The following is a 14,624-nucleotide window of genomic DNA, read 5'->3' as shown; positions in this document are numbered from 1 at the left end:
AGGAAATGAGCTTTAAAATCCTTATATTGGCAATACGTTGAGAAATTCAATATAACTGTTTTCAGACCCAAATTAGCCATTTTTGTTCAACTATTCAGCACCATTCTTGCCTGCTTATATTGTTTTCAGAGACATTAGTTAATTTATTTTAACAATGTAGCAATTATAGAAAGATAAAAATTGTTGCCAATTTGAATCCTGTCCAGTAAGGATTAATTGCCGTTAGGACGAAACCTACCTCTTCTCCGTAGAAGCTTTGCAGATGAGAGAGAGGGAACACGGACTGGAATCCATCTTTAAGAGCTTCAAACTGCCTGGATACGCCCTCGTTCAGGGTCCAACGAACAACAAGCTGAAGGGCAAGAAAAAACACACACATACATGTACATAAATCTATGTTATAAAACAGGTTCAAGAGTGAAAGGTAAAATGTGAACGTGCGTCATTATGTCATACATCGCCTATGGTGCAAAAGAGTTTGCATCAAAAAGTGATAACCCCAGCTAAAAGTGATAATGCAAGGCTGAGATGCATGTATGCGTGTCTTCAGCGTTTACAATATTATGATGCAATGAAATGCACAGTTTTAAATGGCTAGGACATCGATGCGTGCATTGATACATGCATTATCCTCTTTGAATGCATGTCTATTATGATGTCATTTAAAGCCCATCTACACTAGTTTAGCTAGAAGGGATTAGACCTCCCAGAGAGATCACTGACAGGTGGTTATCTCATCAACTCAGCTCTCAATGAACATAAGAAAAAAAGGATCATAAAGGAACAACGGGCACCGCTTAGTAGGCATTGTTTTCTATATAGATGCGCAAGTGGCTACAAGTAGTGCAGTGGGGCTTTAGTAAAGCATTAATTATGAAATAGTGTAAATTCATTCTAACTTACCTTGAGGTACTCATCTATATTATGAATGGTGACATCAATGTCCTTGCCTCCTTTCTTCAGTTCTATATGAGGATAGCCCGGCAGCGTGAAGTCTAGCCCTAGCTCCTCTACTGGGCTACCGTCTATGCTCAATGACTCCAGGGCGAGCTGGAGACTAGCAGCAGTCTAGGTGTGAAAATCAAATACATTCATTGAATACATATTGAATAAGCATTGAATACATAATGAAGAAGCATTGAATGAAAACAAATCTATTGAATATTCATTGAACATTCAGATCCTCAACTGGGCAACTGTCTATGCTCAATGACTCTAGAGCCAGCTGAAGACTAGCGGCAGTCTAGGTGTAAAGATCAAATACATTCATTGAATACATATTGAAAAAGCATTGAATGAAAACAATTCTATTGAATATTCATTGAACATTCAGATCCTTTACTGGGCTACCGTCTATGCTCAATGACTCTAGGGCAAGCTGAGACTGGCAGTAGTCTTGAAATGAGAAACAAATATATATATATATATATATATATATATTTATATTGAATCCTTATTGAATAGAAAAGATATAAATTAAATAATTATAAATACATGAAGATAGCCATAAAGGCTAGCCCTAGCCCGTCCTCACCGATCTTATAATCTTGAAAGCAAACTTTTTTCAATAATTTGCAGGCATGATGCATAATATCCCATTATTTTCTGCAGCCGATCAGAGCCCGTTTTTTTTTTTGTGCGCTTTATTCCTTTAGTTTCTGCTTATATTGTCCGAAATCCGTTTTCTGTTCACTCTTGCGGTTTACTCTGATAAGTACAAGATGAAAAGCTCTAGTACATCTATATTCACTGATATTCTTGGATATGTTAGCACCAATCATCTCCACCGACTGTTCCATAGGCTTACCTGAGAGGGGTCATTGACCAGCCGTTGTTTCTGCTGACCAAGCTCCTCAAGCTGTTGGAAGGATCGGGCCAAGGTGCGGTCAATGAACTGAAGGTCAGACGAGGTCAGCGAAGCCTCCGTCCCCAGGAGCCACTTGAAAAATGGCAGGCTAAGTGGAATGTCAATCTATGGGCATGACAAACAAAAAAGATAATGGTGTAATACTAAAAATAACGTATATCGTGTAATATTAGATAGCTTAGACAGATACCGAGATGTGATTGGTCCAGAGCTCGTCACGTGATATCAATTGCGAGGATCCAAATTGTTATATTTTCCTGGCCGGTCACTTTTCGGTGTTATATTAACCGGCCGGTGAAATGAATATATTTTTAATCAGTGTATGTCGCCCTCTTGAGGACTGTATGTCACCAATTACACACGTTACACCATTACCGAGGGTCATTTAATTTTTTCAATATTTTTTTTCATGAATTTTTTTTCCCTTGAAATTATTTTTTCCACATTTTCTTTTTTTCCCCAAAAATGCTTTTTTGGGTAATTTTTTTTTTTCCCGAAAAATGCTTTTTTGGGTAAGAATTTTTTTTTTTCGATTTTTTTTTTTTTTTTTTTTCCCCCCCAAATTTTTGTATAATTTTTTTTTTTTTTTGTAAGGTTCTTTTTCTTTCTTGAACTATCTCGACGGATTATTTTTCCGTAATTTCCGAAAAAAAAAGGGGAAAAAAAAAATTGGGGAAAATTTTTATTGGACCCCCCCCCCCCCCCCCCCCCACACACACAAAAAAGGGCTATCTAATATAACAGTTATTGACTGGCAGGGGGTTTATAACATTCTTTGGACCTGAAGGGAGTTATATTTCCTCTCGTGACTATATTTTCCCTCAGCGCTGCGCGCTTCGGGAAAATATAACCACTTGGGAAATATAACTCCCTTCAGCGGTCCAAATAATGTTATATTACACCCCCTGCCAGTCAATAACTGTATAATAGTAATAATAATAATGATGAAGATATCTACATTGTCTTTATATTTGTGATGATAATGACGCTGATAATAAGAACAACATCAACAATGATTATAATAATCATCATCTTGTTTTATCAAAGGATTTTAACCTGAAGTGGCATGAATCAAATGCGGACGAGAATGGGCGGTGTAAGGCCAACATGGGGCTATGCCCATGAAGAAGATACTCTCTGCGACTGCGGAGAGACTCAGACGATGGACCACATCTTGCAGTTCGGTGGAGCGGGTTGCATAGATGACGACCTGGCCCTTGTTAATGAGGCGGCCATCGCAACAATCGGGCGATGGAAGAATTTCATTTCATTTCATTTTATTAGGGAACTTTACATAACTATCTTGATCTAAGGAGACACGAACGAACAAACCACAGGAATGAGGAGAAGAGGCAAGACAGACAGACAGACAGACAGGGGAACAGAATCAGAAAGAGAAATAAGGAGAGAGTACCTACCATTCTAGAGTCCATGAGTGCCTTTGCAATGAAACGTCCCATGAAGGTAAATTTGGACTTGATCTTAGCGACTACGGAAGCCTTGGCGTTCCGTCCCATCGGGGATGGGAAGAGACCGTGGGGCGAATGGATGTACTTCACTCCAGCTTGCTTGCCTGTGTGAAAGAATGAATACTAACATGAGTGATGGCATACTACATTGATTGGAGACATTCATTAAGTTCGTCTGTTGGGAGCCAGCAGGATGTTAAATTCTACCATTCCACAAGGAGTCAAGAACCTTCTCAATCCTACCAGACAATTTTTCAGAGTACTTTGGTTACCAAAACTTGTACCGCACTGGAATTGCCATTATAGTAGTTCACGTTCAAGTTTTATTTCAATTCAAAGTCGGTATGAAGTGGGGAAGATGCAATTAAAACCATGAGGCTCTGTCGAGGCAGATATATACAAGTTCCAACAAGTAAACCTTTACTTCAAAGGAGGTCTAAAATGATAATTCTTAGCACTGCTTTTACTTTGAGGCCAATCTCTATGTCAATGTACTTTACAATTGCGAGTGTCACACATAAATGTGCAGAAGAGAACAAGCTAACTGTGGGGAGATGCTATTTGTAACCACGTTTTTAAATCATGGAAGTCTTTTGAATTGGCAAAAACTGTTGCATTACATCATTTTTTGAGGTTCTTTCTGAACAATCATAGCACATAAAAGAACAATTCTCTCAATTTAGAGCAAGAACGCAATCGAGAGAGATGGTTTTGGTTGTTGATGGTGGTATTTTAGATCGTGCTCTCCAATCGAATGGGATTACATTGACTACCATTAGAAGTTTTTAATGCATAATAGCTCACTTCTAGTCTTTAGGAAAAGAATTTTAAAGCGATACTGAACTGATGAACGTTATTATTGCACTGTGCCATCTCATGGTCTACTTGCCAACAGTGTGTTACCAAATACCTAATTCCTACTTAACAGACAAGGGACTCGATGCAAGAACCAACAGCACAGCTAGGGAAGCAGTGAGTTATGGGACCATACTGCTAGAGCTGACCTGAAATGATGCTAGATGGGTTTTAGCAGGAGTGCTTCTAGTACAGTATGGGTTTAAATAAGTCAAGGAAGAATGCTTACCTTTAGGATCTGGTAAAAGAACCGATTCTCCTCTCCAGAGATCGAGATCAGCTCGCTGTACCTCTCTTGATACCAGGGCGTAGAACTCGAGGGTCGGACCTAAACCAGTACCAACCTGTGAGAGACAATCGGTAAGGAGGATATGCATTGAAGGGGAGAAAGAGAGGGAGAGAGAGAGAAATAGGGGGATGGGGAAGGGCGAGAGAGGAAAAGGGAGAGAGAAAGAGAGAGAGAGACACACACACACACACAGAGAGAGAAGAGTGGGTAATGAAAGGAGGGGGATAGAGAGATACAAAGATGGAGATAGAATCAGAGATGAACGGGGAAAGAAGGAGATTTAATATACATTGAAGAAAAGAGAGGGAGAAAAAGAGAGAGAGAGAGCAAGATAACGAGATATAGAAGTAAGAGTGGGTAAAGAAAGAAGGGGTAAAGAAAGGATAGAGAGATAAACAGATGGAGAGATATCAAAAAGAGAGGAAGATGGAGATTTAATATGTATTTAAAGACAGAGTGTAAATAAACACAACCTCATCTAGAAACTGTACACAGAAAAGCAATATTGGAGAAGTTAGAACTTCACTTTCAAACTTTGTTTGAAGGTAATTTTTACTGAAATAACCAAAAATCAACTTGTACATCTATGTATACATCAAAATGCATTCCAATCAATTGTATGTTTAGCTCTTTTTTTACTTTCATATATTCCAACTCTTATCATACAGAGTATTAAAATGCAATTCTGTAAAATGCACAGTATGTTTATGATATATAAGTTATCTCACATCCATTTTAACTTCATGCATATTTAAAATCATGCAGGGAACACTGAACGTGCTCAAAGTCTCAACGATCCCCATTCAACGCTCTTAAGTTGCAGGAAGCTTACCTCATCTTCGTACTGTATTTCCAGCACTGCCCTGGAGTTAGCTAGATCCTCCATGACCGACTCGGCTTGTCGTAACAGATCTGCTCTTGATACACTTCTCTGTAAGGAAAACAGACCAGAGATGTATGAACAATATATGGAAATGGAAATATAGAATTATGTTCACACCTAAGTTGTACAATATCTGACTACGATACAATTTTTGAAGAATTTGCAATACTGTAGTATGGTTTGTGAACATTCCACGTTTTAAATCTTAATGATTGAGGATCTAAATACCCACAGTTAAAGCCCCACTGCACTACGTATAGCTACTTGCGCCCTCTATATAGCCAGCAATGCCTAAGCGGAACCCGTTGGTCCCCCATGATCCCCTTTTTCTTATGTTCATTGAGAGCTGATTTGATGAGATAACCACCTGCCAGTGACCATGCAGGGAGGTCTAATCCCTCCTGGCCAAACTAGTGCAGACAGGCTTTAATAGAATCTTAAGTTCAAGGGATATCAAGCTTTCTTGAAGGATGAAAAAAGCTAATTCTGCTCTGAATCGTAGTGATGTCAGACTAGGAGTGTGATTGTCTAAGATTTTAAGCCGATTCGGCTTTTAATCTGACTAGAAGGTTTAAATGGATTAAAATTCCAATTGTTAGTGTTACTATTTTGAACCTAAATTTATAATTCTGGCATACTTATTTTTGCAATGTACTAAGATTAATTCTATGTGGAGGAAATAAACTTTTCTCTTCCCTACTCAAAGAATATGAACAAAGTTTTATTTTTACAAGGCAGAGTCTAGGCATTACTCACTTGCCTTATAAAGCAATATATCAGAGCAAATGATGTCAAACCAACCATAACTTTGAGCAATAGAGAAACAATCCTCCTAACATTCTTATGTGTTGGCATGCCTAGATTGTTGAGATACATGTATATTTAAAATAATTATATCTTTAGGAAATCAAAACTTTTCTATTTCCTAACTCAAAAGATATCATATTCCAGGGGCCTGTGTCATAAAACTTGTTATCTATAACAACTGCTAAATTTCTATGACAAATTTGCTCTCAGCCAATCAGATACCATGATTTTAGTAGCTTATAACGGTAGCTTGTAACATGCTATTGACAAAACATTTTATGAAACAGGACCCTAGTCTTTCTGTAGGCATTACTCACTTTCCTTCTGTCCAATCTAGGAGCAACCCTCTCACTATTCTCTGATGTGGACATGTCTGGGTTGTTGTCCTGTAGCCTCTGCATGGCTCGATCTCTGTCAAACGCTGTTGTGTAGAACAGGAGCTGACGGGTATCGAACGGCAGCAGGAAGGGACTGAAACAAGAAGAGAAGTGAGGTGTTCAACTCTAACCATCTCATAATAATATTACGGGGCATAATAATAGTAATAATATTCAGTTCTAGTATAGCGCATAATACGTTATGAAATAACATCTCTATGCGCTTCCAAAGAGCTTTGGAAATTACTACCGAAGCTTTAGCTCCGGCAGCCGTTATCAACGCATTTCAAGGTATAATCTTAGCAGATACCCATTTACCTGACCTGGGTTGAGTATGGCAAATGTAGATCAATGTCTTGCCAAAGGACATTAGTGCCGCAGTGGGACTCGAACCCCGGACCTTGTGATCGACAGTCCAGTGACGTATCCACTCAACCACAACACCTCTACATGTCTACATGTCATGAGACTACAAAATTACTATCCCACGACCCAATCATCTTCATAATAATTATATAAAGGACAAAGAGGCTCGAGCACAAAAGCAGAAGTCAAGCATCAGCAAGAGGTCAAGCATATCAATTAAAATTAAACACCCAATGATACTGGAGAGACCCACTCACCATGCCTGTGCCACTGCGTTGAGCCATGAAGGTAGGTTGCCAGTCATTATTACTAAAGGATCCTGTAGCTGTCTGTTAGCCTTGGCTGACAGCTTGCTGTTCACAACCTCACTGCTACTTACTGCCTGCTGCGGTAGAGCTCCCTACAAAAAAAAACAATGAGAAAATAAGCACAACAATTACAACGGATGCAACTACTTGTCAACTCTTATCCCCAAAAAATGTATTATAAAGCTGTTGGAATGCATTGTACTTATTATAACGTATCACTTATCTACATGTAGCAGATTTACACTAGGTTTACAAAAGATCAAAGGAACAAATATATGGTAAGTGGATATTTTCCTGGTGAAAACACAAAGACAGTGTCACCCCAATCGAAAATGAAAAGATCAGTGATGATTATTTGGTAAATATAATCTGATTACCGGATATCAATTATAAGAGTCTGCTAAGGCAGTAGAGAACCATTAGCAGTGTAATAGCTGCACAGGAGGGTTCTTCGATAGGGACAAAACCAGGTACTTACCGGATAAAGATTGTTCCAATGTCTGCTAAGACCGTAGAGAACCCTTAGCAGTGAGATAGCTGCACAAGAGGGGTCTTCGATAGGGACGGAACCAGGTAGATTGCTATGTAGGTACTTATGGAGCTCCTTCTGTATTACTGGACACACACCATCTGCAGTTTAACAAGAATACAGACTTGAGTATTTGTGCTTGAATGTAAGGAAAAGCACCATAGATTTTTTTTTTCCTGTTGAATACTTTGCTAGACATGACTCAAATTAAATCGTATCCAACAAATCAAGTACATTGACCATTTAGTTAGGGAATATCTATATATTTTTCAATCAGATAACCAAGATTTTATTCATATAAAATGACATTTAACCATAAAATCACTGCTTCAAAATGATCAAGAAGTTCCTCAAAAACTAAAAATCTTTGAGTGACCGGTTTTACCGTACTTGTTTTCCCCAATAAATTTTGATTTCCAATCATAAATATCTTGTCAATCAGACAGGCGATAGGCTTGTAAAAGTCATGGGATTCGTGTATGACCTAAAGGTTTATAATTATGATTGCAGCATGAGCTAAATCAAGGTTTTTGTTTCAGAATCTGAGACAAATTTACCCGATCTCTTTAAACGTGACTTTGTCTATACATACCCATCCACATCTCATCATGTTTTCTTCCCTTAGAAGAGGACTTGGACGAGCTCCCTCCCTTGCCTTTCCTGGTGGAGGTCGTGGTGGTGGTCGTGCTGCTGTTCGATGCCGATGATGACTTCTGGGTGGAGGGCGCACCAGCCTCTGGGACGGGTCGGTACCTAAGCAGGAAAGGCAAATCTCGCAGGTTATGAATGTATCTCTGTTGTGTTAGTTTTTTCTTATACAGTCAAACCTGTCGATAGCGACTGCCCAAGAGAAACACAAAAAGTGGTCTTTGTGGACAGGTTCCTTTAGTACATGATTCAATGAGAAACCATTTTCAAGGGGAACAAATAATGTGGTCTTTGTAGACAGGTGGTCACTAAAGCAGGTGTGACTGTAATGTACAAAGTCTCAATGAATAGCTAGTTGTTTCTCATTTCTAATAAATGTCCATGTTCAATAAAATGGGATTGAAATCCTCATACCAGAGATATCATCTTAAAGCCCATCTGTACTAGTTTGGCAAGGAGGGATTGGACCACCCAGAGTGGTCACTGACAGGTGGCTATCTTATCAACTCAGCTCTCAATTAACATAAGAAAAAGAAGATCATGGGGGACCGATTTGGCATTTTTTTCTATATAGAGGGAGTTAGTAGCTTCAAGTACATGTAGTACAGTGATGCTTTAAAATGGATGGATATATTTTCATTTCAAGACTAAAACAACACAAATACTAAAATTGAATGTATGACGCAGAGTCATTTTTAAACAAGATTGTTGAATTCTTGGAGATATCGTTATACGGTTATGGTAGCAATAAGCACATTTATTTCATCAGGATGTTTTTTGGGATATGAACCATGCCATAGCAATAATTCTCAATCATATGCGAGTCACAACAATTTTAAATTGGCTCTCTCCATGCTTTACAATAGGATCAGTTTGCCCTGTTACACTACTGCAATAAAACTTTATTTTTCTTTTAAACTTCCGAATCAAATCATAAAATAACTTAACTCACCATATCGTGTGTGTCTTGATCCAAATACCTGCCCTTCCTAGCGGGTTGCTCTCATCATCTGTATCCCGATCGTCTTCCGATGCACTAGCAGCGTTACCAAACTGCTTGATGGCCTGGTAGACTGTCATGTTGTACGGTAGGACCTGCTCTCCGATCAAGAACTGGAGTTTGTGCTTGATGTTGGTGTTGGAGCTGGAGAAGGCCGTTGCCTGGAAGATACGACAGAATATGTGGGTATTACACAAAGATCCTAAGTTGAACATATCTCTAAGTTGGACTTAACAGTTATGGAAAGCCATTAGCATCTTTGAAAATGTTTTGTAAAATTTATTTTAAAAATCATAAAATGTTGATTTAAATCATTCAAATTTTCCATCGTCAACAAGATTTAATGTTCTTGGTGTGGAATTTATAAAAAGTCTAAAATACTTTTTAAGGCTACAAATAACTCTCCATAATTTCAAGTCCAACTTAGAGTTAAGTTCGACTTAGGATCTTTGTGAAACACCCCCAGATGTGTAAGGTTTATAAACTTATGGTAATTTATGACGATGTTCTTTCTCCAATAAAGAACTGGGGTTTGGGGTTTTTATGTTAATATTGGAGCTTGGGAAGATAAATGCCTGCCATAGGAAAGAGGGAGATCGAAGATTTTTAATACATCCCCCATAATTTAAATCTTGCGTTTTTTGTAAAGGTGGAAAGGCATTTTTCACAAAACAATATTCACACTGGACGATAACAAATGCAAACGACTAGCCCACAACTGGAAGAAAAAGGGAAGCAAAAACAATGGATATCACCCATTTTTATAATTTCACATTTTTTATCGCACAAGTTAACAATTTGTAGCCGAAAGGAAACAGAGAATGATACTTACCACAGACTCATCAATCTCATCGTCCGATGCATCATCATCACTATCCTCATCATCCTGAAAAGATAATATACAAGAGGATATTCAATTAATAGCTCATAATGTTGCTGCCACCAACAATACATGTACCTGTCTGTTCAAGGGAACTTCTGATTATTTTTAGTTTAGCACCCAAAGTATTCAACAAGATGACCAAAGACTTGCTTTCCTTACAATAAAACATACTGTACATAGGATCAAATCATTTCACACAATACATCATCTTTGATAGATGTTTTATTAATGAACAATAACACTAAGGGTTTGAATATGAATTTCTTATGATTACCCTTGCTTTACAAAGGCTGTCTTCGTTTTGCCAAGATGATTTCATCCCAGTTATTCCAACCAAATACCAATCTGTGTCAGCCATGTCAAGAGAGACATGAGCACTAGCAAAGCTGGAAATTGAATTCATTCATACCCTGTGATTCAAACTCAAATATATGCACCTCTACCCTCCAATTAATATACTAACTCCCTGTTCAATGACAATAGCATTACTAAGGCCTCGTTCAGATATGATGCAGTCAAAATTGTGAAGGTTTTATTCTCAATGTTCTTGTGATGTCGTAGAGTCTATTACGTTACACATTTTTTATCTTTTAACACAAATCTCAGTGTAAACAACCAGGACCTTTGGTGCACACTGTTGCCATTCATTTACACATTTTTTTGCGGCAATTTACTGTCTTATATCTGTATATCTGTAAAGCGCTTAGCGCTTAGAGACGTCCGAGATGTATTAAGCGCTATATAAAAGTTGAATATTATTATTATTATCTGAACAAGCCTTTAGGGGCTTGCAAGAAAGAGAAGCTTACGAAACCAACAAGGATATCTATCTTCACTAACCTGTCTCATGCGTCCGTAGTTCCTGACCATGAGGTACCTCTCGATGGCTTGCACCAGGGCCAGCGGGTCAATCTTGACCGGTCCGCCCCTCCACTGCCTCAGGTTGGTGCACTCGGGATGCCTCTGCAGCTGGCACTTGAGCTGATGGGTGTTGAAGAACTTGAGTGCCTGGGAACCCCTGGTGCCTCCCGATGACCCGCCGGCGCCGGGCAGGTCATGAACCTTGACCGGGAACTGCTCCAGGTGGCTGATGCAGCCGTTGATCTTGTAGACGAGGGAAGCGAAGGGCGCGCTCTCGGGGATCTCCAGTGAGGTGAAAGGAGGACTGCCTGGAGCCTATTTTTCAGAGGAGACAAAGAATCATATCTTCTTATTCCTTGTCTCGTTTTATCCAAGGTAAAATGAAAACTTAAAGCAAAGGCCAATTGCATAAGCAAGAGGATTGATCAATTAAGAATCTGTCTAAAGATAAATTTTTAATTTATCTTCTATTTTGCACGATCTGTTTGGATGCTATCAAAACACACTGTCAATTATTAATGACTTTATTGAAAACGGAAGCTTTATCAGCCATTCCCTCTTTATTTTTCTTTACTGCAGTTAACAAAAATTCAACAAAAAAGGCATTAATCAAATGCGAGCCTATGAACAATTACTCTTAGTTTGCTATTCTGTGTGCACCTTTTCATCGCAAAAGTCACATTGACTTTCCTCGGATCTATCCCTTCTGATATTGACATATTACATATCTTCAACTGTCAATGAAATGTTTTAGTTTTTTAGTCTTTTAACACTAGACTCAAGCTAACATGATTCAGGGTAACATGTCTGGTCTTCACTGAAGGAAATATGGTAACTAGAACCAATACTTACTGGGCATTCTAGGAATATATGTAGGAAACGTTGCAGTCTAAGATCCCTCGGGACGGCATTGTGGTCACTGTTGCTGGTCATGTAGTCCAAGAGTTTGACCACCAGACCGCTGTGCAGGATCTCAAAGGCGGATATGTCCGAATTGGTGAGGATGTGAGCAATGCTCCGGAGCATTTCGCAGCCTTCATCACTCTGGGTAAGGAAAAACAGGAGAAAGGTTTGTCAAGAAATCAACCACTTATCGAGGGTCAAGATGTTACTAGTGTTAAGCAAGACTGTGGGATATAAATAAAAGTACTGTAAAAGTAGAAATATTTGTGATACATTAATTTTCTGGATTTCGCGCTAAGATCGGCATGACTTCTTATGCATGTTTTAACGGGCTGAATCGTGTGCAATGCAAATTTAAGAACCAGGAATATGTTTTGGGGTCGTTCAGCGCAAAAAATTAATTATAAGGAAAAAAACAGTTCAAGAATAATATTTTCACAACCCGTTTACAGACCCTATCGATAAAAATAAAACTTTATATCAATGGAAAGCTAAATGAAATTTGAATACAAATATATAGGAAAACAAAACATTTTCTCTTGCAGTAATACACAAAAGCAAATTAAAACTTCATTTACCACACCCCCCCCCCCCCACCAAAAGATTTAAGGGTCAAATGGGTTCAAATTTGCCGCAATTACGATGACAACATAACATGTGGACCTGATTGGCTCGCCTGTATAGCTGAGGCGATAAGATGTGCTTAATTAAATGCAAAGTCATTGTGAATATGCATACTCCACATAAGATGATGTCATTGAGTCAATTAGAAGTTAGTAGTTGAACCTCATTACCAAGTCCCTCAGAGAGGACTCAAAGCCATCGATCCCCTGGCTGCTTACTTACAAGCATACACATGCTTTCTTAGTTAGTAATCAGGTAAAACAAACGAACAAATTTTCTGATCTCATTATGAATCTGATGTAATACCTCATCAAATATGATGTGACCTAGGCCCTCTTGTATAAAGAGTTATGTTTAAACTCAACTCTCAAAATCAAATGCAAGTCCTAAAAATCAAACGCAAAGTTAAAGAGTTGCGTTTGATTTCAAACGCAACTTGATGATAGATATATTACCAAACCAAAGTTGCATTTGATTTCAATCGCAACTCTCTTTATGCAATGCGCAGATGCGTTTGATTGCACGTTGCGTATGATATTTGCGTTTGATCTAAGTTGCAATCAATCGCAACTTGACTTTTGCAAGAGGACCCTGAATAGACCAAGAGTAGTTACCTTTAGTGTCAGTTTGTCTGCATTGGTACAGAGCTGATTGAGTAAGGTGAGGGCTGGGTGTGATTCTCCCTGGTGATCTGTTTGGCTGAAGTACTGACGTATAAACTGAGATGCTGCAAACGAGAATATCAAACACAAGCTCAAAAGGTTGCATTCAAATACGAGTAAAGCATTGCTCAGGAAAGAAAGAAATGCAATTGAAAAAGTATGGCATAGAATACTCCTTTCAGGAATGGATTTTTTTTAATGGCTTAACTGATCACCTGTAGCTCTTCAAATTGGCAACAATTACTTGTTCTCTTTGTTGCTACAATGTTATTTTATAATAAAATGTTAATGTCTCTGATGATGAAAAGTTTAAATAATGGCCTATTCTTATTTAAAAACAAATAATATAAAAAAAGAAAGATCTTGAACCTTTCAACATGTTGCCAATTTAGGAGTTCACACACTTCATTCCCATCTTAAAATTCCTAGCATCAAACGCAATATGGTCATGCAACAAAAATGGCCTCAGTATGTGCAGAAAATTCTTTTTTTTGACACATGCATCTCGTCTAGTTTCTAAAGCCCCAAAACCATAAGTTATTGAGCCAAACGGAAACCACCAAAATGTGGAATGTCTCGTCTCACTCGTTAGAGGGCAGCAAGTCCTACCTTGTTCCTTGATCCAGGCCCTGACTTTTTCCTTCTGCGATCCGCTGGCATCCTTCTGCACCCCTAGGAGGTTCTCACTCCCGTGCCCTAGTATCCTGTCCGACCCGTACCCCATTCCTCCCCCGGCTCCGCCCCTCTGCAGGCCCATCTCGCGCCCTGCCGCGGTGTGCAGGTGGTGGTGATGGTGATGGTGATGGTGGTGGTGGTGGTGGTCGCTACCTAAGGCGGCGTTGCTCGGGGTGGTGTTGGCGGAGGAGGGGGAGTTGGACGCGCCCCTGCCCCAGCGGGAGAGGTTGAGACTGGCCAGGAAGGAAGAACGTGAGGAGGTGGACCCGCTGACCATCTTGCCTGCATGTACAAGCAGTCAGAAGAAAAAAACAGTTATGGCTTTAGAAGATGCAGATTCACTTATCAATCAATCAATCAATCAATCAAAAAATAGATTTGATATAGCACCTTTTCCTTGAGGTTACAAAGCTGCACACACCGCTCCACAATGTTTGGGCCACTTATAAGCAAAAGTTAGTCACTTCTAAGAGATCAGTTAAGAACATGTATAGAGTTAGTGTAATTATGTCACATTGGTATAATGCTTACCTGCTAACCTTCCATAGAAACAAATAAGAATCTCTCAAGGCGAAATTAAGACATTCAATGTAGTCTACTTTAAATGCTTTGTCACAG

The 14,624-nt window shown here is 39.0% G+C and overlaps 1 protein-coding gene across 1 annotated transcript in view; it reads right to left on the bottom strand.

The window, feature by feature from the left end:
* Positions 1-14,624, bottom strand: part of LOC578329 (E3 ubiquitin-protein ligase TRIP12) — a 62,318-nt gene that overhangs the window by 7,150 nt on the left and 40,544 nt on the right. The window contains exons 23-38 of the mRNA XM_030981766.1: positions 13,941-14,288; positions 13,284-13,396; positions 11,995-12,186; positions 11,122-11,457; positions 10,231-10,284; positions 9,351-9,559; positions 8,343-8,503; positions 7,700-7,851; positions 7,171-7,313; positions 6,488-6,641; positions 5,313-5,411; positions 4,421-4,535; positions 3,286-3,440; positions 1,808-1,972; positions 904-1,068; positions 239-352 (exon numbers count right to left, since the gene is read on the bottom strand). Of these exons, the coding sequence (XP_030837626.1) occupies positions 239-352; positions 904-1,068; positions 1,808-1,972; positions 3,286-3,440; positions 4,421-4,535; positions 5,313-5,411; positions 6,488-6,641; positions 7,171-7,313; positions 7,700-7,851; positions 8,343-8,503; positions 9,351-9,559; positions 10,231-10,284; positions 11,122-11,457; positions 11,995-12,186; positions 13,284-13,396; positions 13,941-14,288 (2,675 nt within the window). The remainder of the gene's footprint in view (positions 1-238; positions 353-903; positions 1,069-1,807; positions 1,973-3,285; positions 3,441-4,420; positions 4,536-5,312; positions 5,412-6,487; positions 6,642-7,170; positions 7,314-7,699; positions 7,852-8,342; positions 8,504-9,350; positions 9,560-10,230; positions 10,285-11,121; positions 11,458-11,994; positions 12,187-13,283; positions 13,397-13,940; positions 14,289-14,624) is intronic.

The sequence above is a fragment of the Strongylocentrotus purpuratus genome, unplaced genomic scaffold, assembly GCF_000002235.5.
Source record: "Strongylocentrotus purpuratus isolate Spur 01 unplaced genomic scaffold, Spur_5.0 spur5_scaffold_12, whole genome shotgun sequence".
NCBI lineage: Eukaryota > Metazoa > Echinodermata > Echinoidea > Camarodonta > Strongylocentrotidae > Strongylocentrotus > Strongylocentrotus purpuratus.
The sequence above is the reverse complement of the archived record's forward strand: the minus strand, read 5'-3'. Positions and strand labels throughout refer to the sequence as shown.